This window comes from Panthera tigris, chromosome X (assembly GCF_018350195.1).
Source record: "Panthera tigris isolate Pti1 chromosome X, P.tigris_Pti1_mat1.1, whole genome shotgun sequence".
NCBI lineage: Eukaryota > Metazoa > Chordata > Mammalia > Carnivora > Felidae > Panthera > Panthera tigris.
In genome coordinates this window covers 46,582,246-46,600,945 of record NC_056677.1, presented here as the reverse complement: position 1 = coordinate 46,600,945, position 18,700 = coordinate 46,582,246, and the positions used below count along the sequence as shown (strand labels likewise).

The 18,700-nt window shown below is 41.3% G+C and overlaps 1 protein-coding gene and 1 long non-coding RNA gene across 3 annotated transcripts in view; one reads left to right on the top strand and one right to left on the bottom strand.

The window, feature by feature from the left end:
* Nucleotides 1-401: 401 nt before the first annotated feature.
* Nucleotides 402-4,448, bottom strand: LOC122235359. Its single transcript, XR_006213431.1, has 2 exons — nt 4,251-4,448; nt 402-620 (listed from the first exon to the last, which is right to left on the bottom strand). It is a non-coding gene; the product is annotated as an uncharacterized LOC122235359 (long non-coding RNA).
* A 424-nt stretch (nt 4,449-4,872) lies between these two features.
* Nucleotides 4,873-18,700, top strand: part of FAM120C (family with sequence similarity 120C) — a 112,032-nt gene continuing 98,204 nt past the window's right edge. For both annotated transcript variants that reach the window (XM_007089433.3, XM_042974423.1), the window contains exon 1: nt 4,873-5,593. In XM_007089433.3, coding sequence (XP_007089495.3) covers nt 4,913-5,593 — 681 coding nt within the window. In that variant the 5' untranslated portion in view covers nt 4,873-4,912. The remainder of the gene's footprint in view (nt 5,594-18,700) is intronic.

Here is an 18,700-nt window from a genome sequence, read left to right as displayed (position 1 = left end):
CTGAGGTAAGTATCGTTACCATCTCACTTCTAAGCTCCCTGTCAAAAACTGCTTTTTCCCCAGTGCCCAGCTTTATTCCAGGCATGTAGTAGGTGCCAAATCTGTTGAATAAATTAATGAGTCCCTATTTCACAGATACAGTAAGGGATCAAGAGGCTAAGTAACTTGTTAAAGTCAGATAGCTAATAAGGAGTTGAACTGGTATTGGAACCCAGATCTTGGTTCCAAAGCACGCACTTCAGCTACTAATCTGTGACATCTATTGTGCCCTCTCAGGGCTTCAACTTTCCGGGCTTTGGCCTATGTTATCTCTACCCTCTTTGGCCAATCCAGCATAAAGTTTCAACTGTATTATGTTAAGACTCTTGTGTACAAGTAATAGAAATCTGATGTGAACAAGCTTAAGCAAAAAGAGGAATTTATTATAAAGATGGTGGTGTCTCACAAAACCCAGGGATAATGCAGATGGGCCTTAGGAACAAATACATCAGATGCTTGAATGCAGCCAGGATTTTTCATCTCTCCTCCAGCTCAATCCCAAATTCTCTATGAAGGTACATGAAGGATGACTCCTGCTGCAGCCCTGAGGATAAGGCAGAGAAGGTGGTAGAAAAGGGGTGCTGGGAAGACAAAACAACAGATGTTTACTTATACTTCTCTTCTTCATGGTCCATCAACACATATGACATTTTCCCCATATCTACAATTCCCAAATGCCCATACCTAACATAATCCACGGACAACTGCAAGTCACATGCAACTTCTGCATCCGGAAGCAATAGCATGGCATAGACCTGCCCCTTCCTTGTCTACTTCAGCGACAAGCTAAATGTAACTCCTTTTGATCCTGCAACCTTTAATAAACTTAACTACTAACAACAGACCTAACATGAGAAATAGAGAAACAGATTAACCACAATCAAAATTCCCCTTTAGGAAAGGAGAAGGGCACACCATTATCAGCCACCAGGACCAAGTATGCACCACTTCCACCTGGATAGGAATAAAGGAATAAATTACAGGCATAGAAAAATTTATGCGAGTCAATTTACCTTCTCACTTAACCAGTCTGTACTTGGGCCTAGGGCATACTCTAGAAGAGCAGCGATTCTCAAACTTGAGAGTGCATTAGAGTCACCTGGAGGTGAGACCGGCAAAAACTTTCCTGACATGAACACTCCCTTCAAACACCTGCACCAAGAGACTTGACCAAACTTTAGTATGGCTTCTAGTAGCCTAAGGCTAGTCTCTGAGATGACCCATTTCCCATCTGGAAAGCTTAGGGCTATCAAAAGAATTTATAGTTTGTTCTAGCCAACACTTAAAGATAGGCCCCTGACCTCCCTTTTAGAGCTTTGTGAGTTCTTCCCCTGTCCCCTTGAGATGTATATGTATCTCCTACAACTCAGATATTTCTTAAGGACCTGAGAGCCACTCCTCTGAAATGTAATCATCAGGAAGGCTAGGGCCTTTACCTCCCCCCCAGTCTGTAGGAGGATAGCATCCTAAGTTCAACAACTGTCAGCTAGCAGACCGAGCTGGCCTACTCCCTTTTACACTATCACCCACTTTTTGTAATTTTTCACTTCCCTCACTCTACTTGAGTCCTTGCGCCCTCCTTATCTTTCTTCCCTCATCCTCTCTTTAAAACACCTAGTCACCTCTGTGCAAGTGGGAACAGAGCTCAGTTTTTTTCCCCTACTGGCAGTAGTTACTGAATAAAATGTTTTCACTGCTTTAACTAATGTCGAGTTTTGTTTATTTTTGACATTACTTAAAATGAGTATTGCTGGCCCCACTCACAGTTTCTGATTCTGGAGGTCTGAGGTGAGGCCTGAGAATTTCTAACAGTTTGTAGGTGATGCTGATGCACCAGTCCAGGGACCAAACTTTGAAAATCGCTGTTCTGACTCTGGTCCCTATTCACTAGATACGATTTTCTCGTGATAAAACTTCCTCAGAACCTAATTTGACTGCCTGTGGATTTCATTTGAGGGGACTCTGAATGCTAATCAGTCCAAGAATCTTGTCAAATTATGCTCTTTGAATCTTCAGATCTACTAAAGGGAATAATCTGGCTCATCCTGTTGCAGTTTCTATTTCTTAGCACTCTACCTAACGACTTGGCTCATTCTCCCTAGCATTCCACTCAAGATCTTCAGTTCAGAGCTTAGGTAGGAAATAATAGGCTGTGTTCAAGGCTGTAAAGCCTCTCTTTTCTGATCTGCTCTGGGAATGTTATGCCTACCCTCTCTTTGATTCCAGCTAAATCCATTTACAGAAGGAGACCTCATCACATTTGGGGGATTTGGAGAACAAGGAATCTATGGAGGCTTACACAGATAACCTCATTCCAATTACCTAAGTGCCAATTTCCTAACCACTTGAACCACTGAAATATTTGACATGAGACAGAGTTCTACCACTGTTAATTCAGCAAAGCCCATGAATACCTGACACTCAGCAATTGCAGATCTCTTGATACAGACAGAAGGGCTGCTCTGTTTTGAGCCCCGAGAGCAGTAAGCAACTGCTTTGCTGCCAGATAACACAGAATGCCAACTTCCATTAACTGATGTGGGATATCTCCAATCTCTGCCAATTTCGTATTTTAGGGTCTGTAAATTGCCATACTCTATTTCTCATATCAGGTCTTGAACTTTGTTTCTGGTCATAAGTAGTTTCTAACTACTTTGTAAAAGTAGTAATAATAAGTATATGAGGTTGCCTCACAGAAACCAAGGACTAGAAATGTTTCAGGAATGATAACCTGGAACTTAAACACAATGAAGGCTATGTCTCATCTCTGTGCTGAGAATCTGCATTTTTCTTCTCTTTCTGTAGATCAGTATCTTATACCTCTGTCCCTGTGGTGGGAAAATTGCTGACAGCTTCCAAGTTTTATGCTTAGAGAAAAACTGATCTCTGTGGTTCAATTCCAGCTTTCTAGGGAATGAGAGTCTGATGGACCCAGCTTGGATTATTTGTCCACCTGTGACCCACTGAGCTACAGTAATAAGAACATGACAGTTTTTGCTGTAACTCTGTCAATGGGAGGAGAGTCATTTCCCAGAAACAGAAGGCTAAGCAGACAATCCAACAGGTGTTCACTGTACTAGAAAACCTCTATTCTTTCCATCTTTCATCCATTCAAGCTACTGTTCTCTACTTTCACTGGTCATTTTCAAGAGTTCCCTATATGCACTGCTTCACCATTTATTTATTCTTTGCAAATCTGTCTTGTTCTATCTCCACTATTCTTTTATGATAAATTCCTTTATGGAGCTTGAAGCTTTTACAGCTTTTGCATCCTAACAGACTGTTCTCCAACTTCATTCATCTTGACTACTCTAGGGTTCTGCACTTTTGCATTCTAACTCTGCCTGCCATGATCTCCCATCTCTCATGTTCCAAGCCAGATCTGGTTACTAATTACAAAACATGTTTTCTGCCCTCCTCCTGCTAAAAGAATGGGCTCTAAAGGCCAGCCAGAAGACTGGTGCTACATCAAAAATCAACTGAAAATCTATTTTTTTCAAAAGATTATGATTCTGTCCGTCCGGAATTGTAGCCCTTGCAGTTATTTTGCAAAAGCTTCCTGACAGATTGATTCACAATGAGGTTTAGAAACAAAGGTCCTAACTATACAACACTGTAGCTCAGTGAGTACTGGAAAGAGACAACTTGAAGTTTAATTTGTATTGGTACTTATTTCCCACACCAAAGAGATTTTGAAGAAAAGGGATACTCAATTTCATTTTGTTTCTGCACTGCGTCCGGCAAATAATGTCAATTTCACCACTCATAAATTGGGGCCAACAATGCTTTGAAGAATTATGGTAGTTAAAAGTTAAGTGGATTACTACAGACATGTCGGTTATCGCTTTTAAATTTCATGTGTGCCATCTAGGGGCGCCTGGGTGGCTCAGTCGGTTAAGCGTCCGACTTCAGCTCAGGTCACGATCTCGCAATCTCACGGTCCGTGAGTTCGAGCCCCGCCTCGGGCTCTGGGCTGATGGCTCAGAGCCTGGAGCCTGCTTCCGATTCTGTGTCTCCCTCTCTCTCTGCTCCTCCCCCGTTCATGCTCTGTCTCTCTCTCTGTCTCAAAAATAAATAAACGTTAAAAAAAATTAAAAAAAAAATTTCATGTGTCCCACCTCATTCATTAAAAGCTACGCATATTATTCCCCCACCACGCCCCAGCAAAAAAAAAAAAAAAAAATTCTCCCTCCTGGAGAATTTTAACATACATTAGCCGAATTCAATTAATCCATTCAACTTCCTTTCCCATGATGCATCACTTCTCCCCAAACTCCTTTTCCTGGAAAAGGCGGTAAATAGCCTGAAGCAATTAGGCGGACGCCAGGAGTTGTAGTGCAAATCCTAAACACAAATCACACCCCACCACTTCGGATCCTGTGAGCTCAAGGGCAGAAAGGAGTGGTAAATCTTGTTCCCAGACTGCATCCTGAGGCCGTAGAGAAGACTACAACTCCCAGGATGCCCCTCCGCCCCGCCCCCCCTCCCCCATCTAGAAAGCGAGTACCATAGAGAAGACGAGGCAACATGGCTCCCGGCGGTGGAAGGGAGAGACTTCACCCCTTTTGAAGCGGTGAAGCGCGGCCGGAGAGGGGGGGGGAAAAAAAAAGTGACTAGAGTCCATCATCGCTTTTATCCTCTCAGCCTTCCCTAAATCCGGCCGGCCTCACTCCTCCTCCTCACCCAAATCCAATCTATTGGTCTCCTCCCCACCCCGCCCTCATCCCCTCGCCCGCTCACCCCTCCCCTCGGGAATCCTTTTCCCGCCCCCTCGCCCCCCGCGGAGTGCGCACGCGTCCGTCCCCTGCTTCGCGCCCAGATCGCCACCTAACCTGCTCGCGCAGCCGCTGTCTCGTCTGCCCACCGACGAAGCATGGGCGTCCAGGGCTTCCAAGAGTTCCTGGAGAAGCGCTGTCCCGGGGCCGTGGTGCCCGTGGACCTCCTCAAACTCGCGCGCACCGTGTCGCGCCAGCAGCAACAGCACCAGCATCGCCAGCTGCCGCCTCCGGCAGCGCTAGCTCCCGGGGCTCCACGCACCGCCAGGGGCTCTGCGCCTCTGCAACCGCCACTCCCGCCCGCTGCCTTGGGTGCCTACTCCGGGGGCGCGGGGCCGACTCGGCACCATCACCCCGCTCACCACTTCCACCACCACGGCCAGGCGCATCCTGGGCTGCACCCGCCGCCCCCTCCGCTGCCCGGGGCCCGGGTGCTTGTGGACGCGGGCTCGGCGCTTCCGCGGCTTTATGGTGGCTACCAGACGGATTGGGTGTGTGGTGGCCAATGGAACGCCATGCTGGGCTACTTGTCAGCGCTATGCCAGGCTTGTGCCTATCCCGGCGGCGACGGCCTGGAGCTGGTGGTCATGTTCCCCGGGGGCCTGGGAAAGGACCGGCTGGCCGAGTGGGGCCGTCGGTGCCAGGCCGAGCGGCAGACAGCGCAACTGATCGTGGGACACGTGGGCAACAAGGGCACCCCTCCTCCACGGGCCTGGTTCCTGCCACCGGCCTGCCTGAGCCACTGCGTGAGGCTAGCACTCATCCGCTTCCGGGTCAAGGTGAGGGAGGGGCCGGATCTTAAATAATATGCCCCACACCTATACCCTCCCAGCTAAACACCTAACCACCCACTAACCTGCCACCCATCTACCCACTCACCGCCTAATCAGCTAATCCACTTGCCTAATTATCCACTGTCATTTTATCCATCCACCTTCCCCTTCATACCACCCCCTACCGATTCTCTGACCAACAGAAGTACATCTCTACCTGTGTCACCCCAATAACTCTCTTTACTTTCACTTATCCAGTGACCCGTCTCTGGGTTTTAGCCGAATTTTTTTTGTAGCCCCATCTTTCTCCTGTCTTCTGCCTCAAGCTGAAATGCCCTTTCCAGTTGGCATCTCTCTTCCGTATGTCTCTTTTCCAACCTTGCAGCAAATCAATTAAACAAATGTTACATGAATACCTTTCGTCTACAACTTTCCCCCCATTTGACCCATTGAGATTTTTTTTTACCCATGTGTCTATTCAGTCTTTTTAATTTGCATATGCTTCTGTTTCCTCCTGCTTTAGCCTAAACAAAAATTTAAAAACCCACTGACTCAGTCACTGTTCAACAATTATTAGACCATTGAGAGTAAGGGGTTTAAGGGACATGTGAGACATGGGAGTCCTACCCTTGGAAAATCAAATATGTAAGCATGGAAGATTTATTTAATGGTATAAGTGTGTATGTGATTATGCTTCATGGTACAGATTGTAAGTACAGTATCTGTTGTGTGTGTGTTGGGGGATATCTGTGGGCTAAAATTGTAAGGGGAGGCTTCCTCAAAAAAGTTGGATCTCATTTAGTTCTTCAGGGATGGGTTGGATTTGAATGGGTTATGGGTTTGGGAGGAGGCTGCTTTAAGTAGGAGAAAGAATGAGAAGAAAGAAGCAAAAAGGAATATCAAGCATGTTAGGCCCCATGGGCAGTTAAGTCCAATCTCTGCATGTAGTTGGTTACTGTTTATGGGGCCTGGGGAACAGCTTGGCAGCCTCCCCAGTTCTTGGCACCACTCCTGCTGCTCTGATACTTTCCCATACTCTTAGGTTTCAAGTTCTTACGTGTAGGGAATAGCAAGGTTTGGGAAGTAAAGGAGGTGGGCAGGAAGAAGAAAAAGTACAGGGTTGGGTAGGACAAAATCTCAAACCCTATTCCCATCCGAGGCTCTTGGGTATGTGCTCACAGTTAAAAGACAGGACAGCGAATTTTGAGAATGATAAAGAAATGGTCCTGGGTGGAGTAATGAGGAGGAAAAAAAATCTCATTGAGAGACTGAAAGCTTGCAGTGGTCATAGAGTTTGTGGCCATAGTTCAGTCATGCTAGAACACCTTGTGCACATCAAATCTGTGCCTGGGCTGGATAGATTATAGCTGGTTTTAATAATAAGAAAATCCAGTCATGAGCTATCTTAAACATATATAGTAGAAAAAAATAATAGACATTCATTTGCTTGCCTTCCTGACCATATTTCAGTAAATTCTTCATTCATGATGATTCTTTCCACTTTGTTTTCATTGCTGCCACCCAAGCTTTAAGGACTTTTTACCTCATTGTCATTAACCTGGTTGCTGGCAACTGACTAACTAATGGAATGCTTAGTAGGTGTCAGGTGCTAATCTATGTGCTTTAACAACAAAATTATTTCATTTGATCCTCACAATAACCTGTGAAGCAGTATCATCCCTGTTTTCCAAATGAGGAAACTGAGGCACAGGAGGTTTAGAAACTTGCCCAAAGTCACCCAGTTATTAATGGCAGAGCTGAGGTTCTGGGATCCATGCCCAGGCAGTCTGGCTCCAGAGCCCATGCTCTTAACAACGGTGCTCTAAGATGAATCTTTCTAGAGTGCCAATGTGATTAGATCATTCCCATACTCAAAATGTTCCCTGGCTCCTTGGTAAAGACAGGTCTGGGTCATTCATTTATATTCATTTATTGAGTGCTTGCTGTAGACTAGGTACTATGCCTGTTGCTGAGGATTCAGAGGTAAAAAAAGAAAATCCCTGTACTTAAGGAGGTCAGTTTAGTGAAAGACAAAACCGAGTTGCAGATACTGTTAGCTAATTGCAAATGATGAAAAATTTGGCCCCTACAGGGGGCATGCTTAATTCTGGGTCAGGGTTTGAAAGTTGGGGGAGGCTTCACAGATTGGTGCTGAGCCTTGGAGAGGGCTGGAAAGGATAAGTCAGGTGGTGGACAAGGGTGTGGAAACCTAAAATGGCTAGCCATGAGATCTGAATGGATTTGGATTAGAGGTTGGCAGGAGAATTAAACACGGAGTATGGATTTGTGGTTTCCAAACTTTTTTTGTTCATGCACCCCCAGCAGTCAAAAGTTTTTGAGAAGCAAACTTAATATGGCTTACCAAAATTCTCCATCACACATAGTCTCATTTTTAAAATCCCAGCAGTTTATCACAGTAAGATGGATTGATATGTGATAAAGCAAGTGTGGAGAAAATGGTAGAATCTCAGCTGTGGGTATTTACTCACTGTAAGATTTCAACTTTGCCAAATGTTTGAAGTTTTTCATAATAAAATATTTGGGAAAAAATTCCCAGCAGTCCTCTTCAGTCCTGAGAACTACCATTTGGGGAATATATAAATCTTATTCCCGATGCTACATTGTAAACACTCTTTGATCTTTTCATATTCTCCATAATATCTTGTATATTTTGGGTTTTGGACACATTTTTTTCCTGAATGAATAGGTCAGTAATTCTAAGAGAGTGGATTGTATGAGTAACCTAAAAAGTGTGTAGTGTGGCTCTTAATATAGTGAATTTAAGACTGACTGCAAAATCAAATACGTAAAGAAATTATTTATTTTCGTTACCAGTGAACGAAGTTCTCTTTCCTGATTTTGGTTGGTGATCTTTGTTGTTGGAATGATGGCGAGCTTCCTGGTTTATAGTACACACTTAAAAGATACTGGTTAATAGCTGAGGTAAACAGCTGTGATTTGCTTTTATAGAGGAGTGTTCCACTATTTTGAAGATAGCAGATTTTCACTCAGATGATCTGCATGCTTACCACTTCTTTTGACTGAAATGCTAGTGCTTCAGAACAAAACCCACTACTGTATTTCTCTTCTTGGTTTTGTTCTTCAGACTAAGCTACAAAATGGGTCTTTATTCCTAATCTTATTTCCATTTGTGCAGGTATTAAATAAAAGATAAATTGCTGGGTTGTCTGGTTAACATTAGACAACTTAAGACTGCCCATGAAAAGATTATTGGCATGAATTTTGTCATTTGGTTGGTTTCATTGCTATGTCCTGCAAACCTTTGTAAGTGTAATCGTCAATAGCATTAAAATGAAGTAAACTGACCAATTGCTAGCCTGGGTCTCAAAAGTAGAGCGGCCAAAAGCAGTTTTAGAATGTGGTTTGGGAAATGATGTGGGGTGGCTATGGGGATGAATACTTTAACGGTTAAAAAAAGATAACACTTAAAACCCAGCACTTCACAGCTATAATTCTTTAGAATGGGACCAATTAAAGAAAAATGAGTTGATTTAAAGAAAAGTATTAAGTTACAATACTTGGATGCGGCAGAAATCATGTTGGTAGTACATGAGTGATCAAAGTTTTGAAGAGTCTGACCAAGAGCTGATACCATTTTATGCTTTCATTCTCTAAAATGCAGTATAGCAATGACTGCTATGCTTCCGGGTTATTTACTTACACCCTCAGTGCCACTTCTAGGTGCTGTAGTGGTAGGAAAAATTATTATAATAATTATTATTACTTCTTGAGCACCAAGTTGTACATAAAGTGCTTTTTAAATACCTCATTTATTCCTCACAAGCTTGCAAGAATACCCAGTATTCTTCCCATTTCTTTGGTCTGTACACTATTAAGTGCTGAATAAAAATCCCTGTTCTGGGTCTGTATTGCTCAAAGTCCCTTTCCGCAGTTCCACTACACTATTTCCTTCTTTTTAAAAAAAATTTTTTTTAATGTGTATTTTTGAGAGAGAGAGCAAGCGAGAGTGAGCAAGGGAGGGGCAGAGAGAGAGGGAGACACAGAATCTGAAGCAGGCTCCAGCTCTGAACTGACAGCACAGAGCCCGACATGGGGCTCGAACTCCCCAACTATGAGATCATGACCTGAGCTGAAGTCAGACGCTTAACCAACTGAGCCACCCAGCCGCCCCTATTTGCTTCTTTTTGTATCTTCTTGTGTAAGATTGTGTACTTTTATTGGCCAGATAATATGAATAAATACATGAAGAAAAATAATAATAAATCAATTTGTTGAGCACTCTATGCCAGCATTGCTAAATGCACAAATACTACCAATATAAAGCACATGTGTAAGCTAAGTGTGAAGTGAGTCCTAGCAATCTTTCTTTGCCTTTTCAGTCTCTCTCTCTCCTCTCTCTCTCTCTCTCTCTCTCTCTCTCTCTCTCTCTCTCTGTGTGTGTGTGTGTGTGTGTGTGTGTCTCTCTCTCTCTGGTTTCTTTCACTTACAGCATAAACAAATAATCTTCAAACAACAAAAACCTTGCCTTTACTTTGTAATTCCCTTAAGCCATTATCTTTATCCCTGTTCTTCCCTTTTAACCATTATTCATGAACAAAGAAGACTGTATTAATTCCCATTCCCTAGCCTATTGCCACTTGATATCTAATGGCACCATTCTGAAGCTGCCACATCCATTTCCACTGTTACCCTTTCTTGGTCCTTTTTGAGGTAATTTTCACTATTGAGCCATCCTTTCTTTAAATTTCCTTCCTTGAATTTCATAATGCTGCTCACTTCTGATTCTCTTTATATGTCTCTAGTTCTTTCTCCTTTCCTAAGTTATTCCTCCTCCTCTGCCTGCTTCCTTAAGCTTCAGTGTTCTCAAGACTTCTGTCCTAGTCATATTCTCCTATATTCACTTCCTGAGCAATCTTCTCCATTATCATGGCTTTAAATATTAACTATATTCTGATGATTCTTATAGCTCTTTCTCTACCCCCCAACCTCTCTCGTGAGCTTTCAAAGTATCTTTTCAGCTCTGCTACTCAATGTCTTATAGGTCACTTAAATTAAAAAAATATTCAAGATGGAGCTCATTATTTTCCCCCAAAACTTGTTCTATTTTCAGTGTTCTCTTTTCCTTTGAACCTTGTCTTTTATCTATTTCAAGCCAGAAAAGATGGAGTCCTTAATTCTTCACTCTCCTGTCACCTCCCATATCTACTTGGTTACCCAGTCCTGTCACCTCTGTACCTCAAAAATGTCTCCTGAGTGCAGCCACTTCCACCCCCATTGCCTTAGTTTAGGCTGCCATCATTTCTTATCTGAACCATGAAAATAGCCTTAACTTTTTCCTTTACCACTTTCTGGACAATAGCCCATCTTCTACTTTGCTGTCAGGGATATCATCCTGAAAACCAAAGCCAACTTCATTGTGTGCCCAAAGATAAACACTGGCTACTTTTTACCTACCCTTCCAAGTCCAGACTTCTCAGCCTGGCAGACAATGCCTTTCACAGTCTGATCCCAAACTCTCTCCAGCCTTACTTGGTGTTTACCCACACCTGTTCCAACCATTCGGAATGTCCCAACCATTCTGAACTTTTTAGTTTCCTGGGTATACAGTGTGTTCTTACATAGTGCTTTTCTTATGTCACTCTCACCCTTGCATAGCATATTCCTACATATTGATCAAAAATAATCAATATGACTCTTTCCCAGCCAAGGTTGATGATGTGCTACCCAAATGCTCTTGAATTACCTCTCATTTTTTCTCCTTCATAGTATTTTCATATCACATTTAATTCTCTTTTTTCCCATGCTGTACATTATATCCCCAGAATGTATTTATTTTATAACTAGAAGTTTGTATATAATTCTCTTTTAATTGAATTCCAAGAGGGCAGGGATTTGCTTCTAGGGCTGGACACATTGTATACAATAATGGTTGTTGTGAGAGAAAGATTGGTTGGTTGATTGACTATAGAGAGCTTTAAGGGTCAGATGAGGAAGAATTTAGAACCAGTGTTTTATAATGTTACATATTAATTCCCTGTAAATCAACTTAAATTCCAAGTGGAATTGAAAAACTCTGTTAAGTAAAAGTAAGTTTGGTAGCTACTTAGCAATACATTTATAGAATATATTCCTTCTTGATGGTAGTAACAATAGCTACCACATGGGCTGGGTACCTTACATAGATTCATTATGTCATTTCATCCTCACAACCACCTCTCAGGATATATATTAATGTCCTTTTTTTTAATGGCTAAAATAAAAACAGAATCAGCATAAGTTTGCACTGCTAGAACATGGTTGAGCCAAGATACAAACCTAAATATATTTGAGACCAAAATCCTCCATCTTTAACATATTGCAAAATAGCATAGTTGCATTTCAAACTAAACCTTTTCCAGAATATTTTTCTTATATTTAGCTTGTGGAGCATAATGGCTAAGACAACAGAACTTGGAACCAGACTGCCTGGGTTTAAATCCTTGCTTTTCTCCCTACTAGATAGGTAAACTTAGGCAAGTTAACCTCTCTGTGCCTCCGTTTCCTCATATGGAAAATGAAGGGTAGTGATAATACCTGTATCACACATTTTGTGGTGAGTCTTAAACGATTTAATGCAAGTAAGGTGCTTATAACAGTACATGGCACATAGTAAATCCTATATAAATGCCAGCTACTATTACTTTGAACAGAATATCTTTGGTGCCATGTATGTTGGACCTAGATCATTTCACTCTCATGCTTTAAGCTTAGGATGGTGGCCTGCAGAGTCCTTCATGTTCTGCGTGCCATTCTCTGGCCTCATTTCATCCTATTTGTCTTCTCAGGACAGTGAATGGTTTTCAGTTCAAGTAACATTTTTTGAGCATCTTCTTTGTGCCAGACCCCATGCTAAGTACTATGAACAATGGAATTCGTTCATTCAATAAATATTTATTGCACGAGTCCTGTGTGCCAGGCACAGTTCAAGATTATGAAGATAAAGTAGTGAACAAGACAGTTTTCTGATCTTATAAAGTTTACATTCTAGTGGGGAGGACAGACAATAAGATAAAAAGACAAAATATATATATAATATTTTAGGTGGCATAGTAAGTGCTGTGGAGGAAAATGAAGTAGGGATGTGAGTTAAGGGAGTGTTGAGGTCAGGAGGATACTCTGTCTCTCCAGGACCTTGTTAGGTGAGACAAGTACGAAAATACTAACAATATGAGCCCAGAGGATCATTTCTCTGGCCCTTGTCATAGGCCCAAGGGCATAGTCAATGGAAGTGGCAGAACCACGATTTGCATACCAGACACCAAAACCCTTACTCTTTTACCATAAAGGAAATTACAAAGATTATGGCAAGGATGGCAAACTGGCAGCCAGTAGGCCCATACATTTTTTTAAAGAACTCCATTGATCTTTATTGATCAGCAGTGTTTTGATCAGTAGTGTTTACCAGAATCTGAAATCAAATAGCGGGTTTGGACTGAATATTAAGGCATCATCTAGTTGAATGATGTTTCATTTCCCTGTATCATTTAACTTGCATTATATGAACACATTTCTTTTTTGAAAAATAGGGCTTTCTTGCCAGCATTTAAAAAATTGTGAAATGTTGCAAAAAATTCTGACTTTCCAACCACTCTTGAACTATCAGACCCTTTGGCAACACCGATTGCCCCCTTTTGCTGAGCCACATGGTCTTTATTTATTGGAATCTCTATGATTCCATGGTGTCTTCCTGACACAGTGACCAAGTACCTCTTGCCATTCATGATAGCCATCTTATATCAGTGGCTCCCAATGATTCCCACCTGCTGGTATTCACACTCTTGTGTAATCTCCCCCCATCCCTTGTTTATGGGCTGGACCTAGTGACTTGTTTCTAATGAACAGACTACAACAAAGTGATGAGATGTCACTTTCAAGATTAGGTTATTAAAAAACTGTGACTTCCATCTTGTTTGCGCTCGCTCTCTCTCTCTCTCTCTCTCTGGCTCTTCTTGCTTGATCACTCTGATGAAGCAAGCTGCCATACTGTGAGCTGCCCTATGGAGAGGCCCACATGACAAGAAACTGAGGGCAACCTCCAACTAACAGCCAGTGAGGAACTGAGGCCCTCAATTCAACAACCCACAAGGAACTGAATCCTGTCAACAGCCAAGTGAGTGAGCTTGGAAATGGATCCTTCCCCAGTTGAGCCTTGAGATGACTGCAGCCCTGGCTAATACTCTGATTGCAGCCTGTGAGAGACCCTGAGCCAGAGGACCCAGTTAAGCCATGCCCACAGATACTATGAGATAATAAATGTTTTTTTTAAGCCACTAAGTTTTTGGGGTAATTTGTTACACAGAAATAGGTAATGAAAACATCATTGTTGTACTTTTTAATAGTAGTTTTGATAAGCATGAAATATTTCTTGCACCCACATCTATGAAAAGTGACAAAATCACACAAGAAGGTCATATATTTAAAGATCATAATTTTTTTAATTCAGTGACAAGAGATTGTTGTGCTATAGTGAAAAGACCAAATGAATTGAAGTCCAAAGACTTGCATTCAAGTCACTAGTGGGATCTTGGGTAATTTATTATTTCATTTTGAGAATCTTCGTTTATAAAGTGGATAAGAAAGTGATACCATGTTTCCCAGGACAGTCGAGAGAATTACCAGCTATAATATATGTGAAACCTACTATATACGTGTTAGTCCATATTAATTTCAGTCTCTCCTGTGTTTCCATAGTACTCTATATATTTCCATTGGCTTGTACCATAATATATTGTGATTATCTGTTATATGTAGGCGACTTGATCTTTGCATCTACTCACACAGTATTTGGGCACATGGCAAGTGTGCAGAAAGCACTGGTTGAAAGAATGAACAGTTGTTACATAACTAATGAAAATTTAAAAACACTAAAATATGCTTAAAATTCTTAACCGAGGTATCTTTCATCTTTGGGAAACTTCCTTTTGCCAATTTGTTGATAGGCATATCTATAAAGAGGTCAGTTTCAGCAGAAAGGTCTTCATATCAGGTCACTATGTAAGGCTTAAATTTGGTCTATTGAACAATTCTTAGCATAGCCGAAGCACCTGAACCAGAACTGTACGAGTAGGCTAGTCCATCTTCTGGGCACTGTTATGGCACAAAGAATACACTGAAGTACTTAAGTCTGCATACATTTTATGCCCTAAGGCAAAAAGCAGTCATGGAGCTTGAGGTGTTGTCTACCATTTGTAAGGCTTCCATTTGTATCTAAAATACCAGTTTTAGATATTCACTCTCTCTCTCTCTTAAAAAGCTGGCAATAATCATCTGAAGAAGATCACATATTTAAAGGAAAATCAGAGAGAACCTATTTCTTGGTGAAAGTGATGAGTATTCCTCTATATCTAAATAAAATATGTCTGTTGAAATACTGCAATTTAAGACACCATTTTAAAATAAACCATTGTAGGAAATATGACCAGTGTATAAAAATGAAGAGTGCTGAAACAAAACTTTTAATAGGGCTTGGAATTTCAATAGGCTGTGTTTTGGAATACAGACAGAGTAAGTGATACTGTTATGAAATGCATTTATATAGTAAATGAAAGCATTGCCAGGGCCTGAAAATCTTGTCGGTGGTAGTTTAAGAAAATGTCTGTTGAATACAGCAGAAATTACATAATGAACAAGCATTTGTAAAGGTATGAAATACTGTTGCTCAGGATGTTAAACATTGGTGGCTGAACATTTTGGGGACAGTAAGTTATTTGTGAAGTTTTAGATCTCAGTTGGCTACATAGATATAAGCACTCCCCATATAGCTGTACACTTCGCTGTGCCTAGCCAGTAGTTCTCACAGTATGGTTCCTGACCAACAGTACTGTATCACCTGGAAACTTGTTAGAAATGCAGATTCGCAGACCCTAGTCCAGACCTACCATATCAGAAGCTGGAGGTGGGGTTTGTCAATCTGTTTTAACGAGTCTTCTAGCTGATTCTGATGCACCCTAAAGTTTGAGAAAAATTGCACCTAGATATAATTCATGTGTTAAGAATTTTGATGGAATCTAATTCTTTGGGACTTGGAGCCTATGACAGGTACATTCACAAATACCTGGATTTTGTGTGTTAAGGAAAGTCATGAAATTTTTGGTATAGGTTGGTCAAAATTACGACTACAGATGGTACTTCTGCCATAGTGTTACTCTTGGACTCAGAATTTCTATTTCAATTTGAAGCAGAAACACTTTATAAGGACTTAAAGATTTTAATTATGTCACTCCTTAGGATCCAATTATTATGCAAAAATGTTCAAAATGAATCATGTTAGGAACTAGCGATTAACAATGTGGCTTACACCAAACAAAGCTGAATACTTTGAATTATTAGATGCATGTTATGGAAATCTGCCCTATTATATGTAGATTGATTGCCTTGACTGAGGCGTGGTACTGAAGATACTAAAAAAAGAGACTTCTGGCATCCAAAGAGCATTCAGTGCACCAGCAAAGATTGAAATAGAATACTTGACCTGTTTGGTTGACATTGCAACTCATCTAGAGAGGCACTCTGAATAAAAGCAGGTTTATTCAAAAATACCTTCACAAATGTATGGTTGTATTTGCTCGTTTCTAGCAAAATTACGCCTTTGGAAAACTCATTTGGCAGGTGATAAACTGGATGACTTTGCTGAAATTGGTTTCCAAGAAATGAAAGTGATGGCCTGAACTACATTCCCAAAATTGTGAAGTTGTCTGTTGCATTCCAGGAAAGGTTCTCTGGTATTATATTTTCAGAAAAGAAACTAATATTGTCCAGTTAGCCTTCCTCAATGTTTATGGTGTAAAAGAAGAGCTACAATGGAGATACCGAATTACTGTTTTATGGTATTGAAAATGAAGCATGGTGTCAGTGGAATACCAGAATTCTACAAATATCTTGGGGGTCGTTACCCTAAATATAATAAGAAACAGTGTGCAAAATGTCTGTGGAAATTCCTACCTTTCTAAACAGCCGTTTTCTATTACAAGATGGGATAAAATTAATCATTCCCAAGGAACCAAAGCTAAATTCTTTACTGCACACCCTAACACGAAAATACAAAACCTAACATTGACCTCTTGGCACACTTGGCATCAGACCTCCTGTTCCAAGTTAAAGGAGAAAAATCACACACACAGATGTAATGATTAACTTTTTTCTATTTTTAACTTGTGTTATTAACTTTGAATTTTAAGATGTAAACTCCAGTATCTTGCATGTTTATATCATTAACACTGACAGTGTAGTGTAGTTTAAAAGAAATTAGGGGCACCTGGGTGGCTCAGTCAGTTGAGCGTCCGGCTTCAGCTCAGGTCATGATCTCATGGTTCATGAGTTCGCGCCCCGCGTCGGGCTCTGTGCTGACAGCTCAGTTAGACTTTGAGGCACAGAGGCCTTGCAGCTGAAATATAAACCATCCATATTTCTATTGCTAAAGCAGACTTATACATAATCCACCCCTCCCATTGGCTTTTCTTATGAAGTGATGCTTCCTTGTCATCTCTGATTTCTTTTTGCTTTGGAATTGAGAACAGAGGGAGTAGGTGGACTACAGAGCTCAGCCTGAGTCAGATACCAGTTTGGATTTAACACTATGTGGGGAATGAGGCTAGCAATACAAGAGAATTTGGGATGCGTTGGAGGAAGTCAAGTATCACAGAGGTCAGAAAGTGGTGTTGCTTCTGTATTAAGCTCTTTCTGTGGTCCAGGCAGGCTTCTAGACAGCCAGATGGATATAATAAAATCACAGCAATTAACAAGCTCACAATCTATTCTTTATGGCCCTGTGATTATTGTATTACTTTATGAATTGATCTGAAGTTAGTGAATACTCAGTTTTCCAGTTGCCTTTATTTGATAAACATGTTCGATGGAAAGAGCATTATTTTGCAGATAGACCTAACTAGGTTCAAGTCCAAGTTCTGCCATGTGGCTGGCTGTATGATTTGGGGCAAGTTATTTAAATTTTTCTATTGAGAAAGAGGGGGGTCGCCTGGGTGGCTTAGTTGGTTGAGCGTCCATCTTCAGCTCAGGTCATGATCTCGTGGTTTGTGAGTTCAAGCCTTGCATCAGGTTCTCTGCTGTCAGCGTGGAGCCCACTTCAGACTCTCTGTCCCCCTCTCTCTGTACCTCCTGCACTCATGCTGTCTCTCAAAAATAAATAAACATTCGAAAAAAGGAGGGAGGGGGATTAAGGATACTCATTTCACAGATTTAGAAAGATAAGTGAAATACATCTTAAATTATTTAGCCCAGTGCCTATCATGAAATAGTAATCACTAGAATGTCACCTCCATGAAGACAGGAATTTGGGCCTCTTGGTCACTACGGTATTTCCACACCTAGATGAATGCCTGGCATGTATCCGTGCCTGGTCCAGTAAATATTGGTTGAAAGTCAAAATGTACCAAGAAATCATGGCCTTCATGGCGCTCACATTCTAGTGATAAATACTAGTTGTTTCTAATAGCAAGTGTTTTTCAATAAATTATTTCTGAAAGAACCAAAGTATGAGAGAGAAAATGGAGGGGCGCCTGAGTGGCTCAGTTGGTTAAGCATCTGACTTTGGCTCAGTTCATGATCTGATCTTGCGGTCTCACAGTCCATGGTTTTGAGCCCCATGTTGGGCTCTGTGCTGACAGCTGGGAACCTGGAGCCTGCTTCAGATTCTGTGTCACCCTCTCTCTCTGCCCCTCCCCCACTTGTGCTCTGTCTCTCTGTGTCTCAAAAATAAATAAACCTTAAAATTTTTTTTAAAGATAAAATGGAGAATATGAGCTCAGATTGAAGAAAAAGCAGGAGTACCTTTCCTGTCTGGTGGTTTTATCCAATTCTCCATCTACCCAAATACTGGTTTGGTAAGCACAATTTGAAAGCCACTTCTTTAGACTACTTGCTATTGGAAATGAGACATTAAACTTTTTTCAGAGAGCTGTTTCCCCCTGAGTTTTATAAATAAGTGTCGCTTCCTCTAGAAATCATTGCCCCATTGACTGGTCAGGTGCCTTTGGTCTATGTTTCCATGGCACCCTATGATTATAACTTCTTAACATATTAAGTGTCTTACTCTGTGCTTTCTGCCTCCTGGCACTTAGAAGACCCCAATTCATA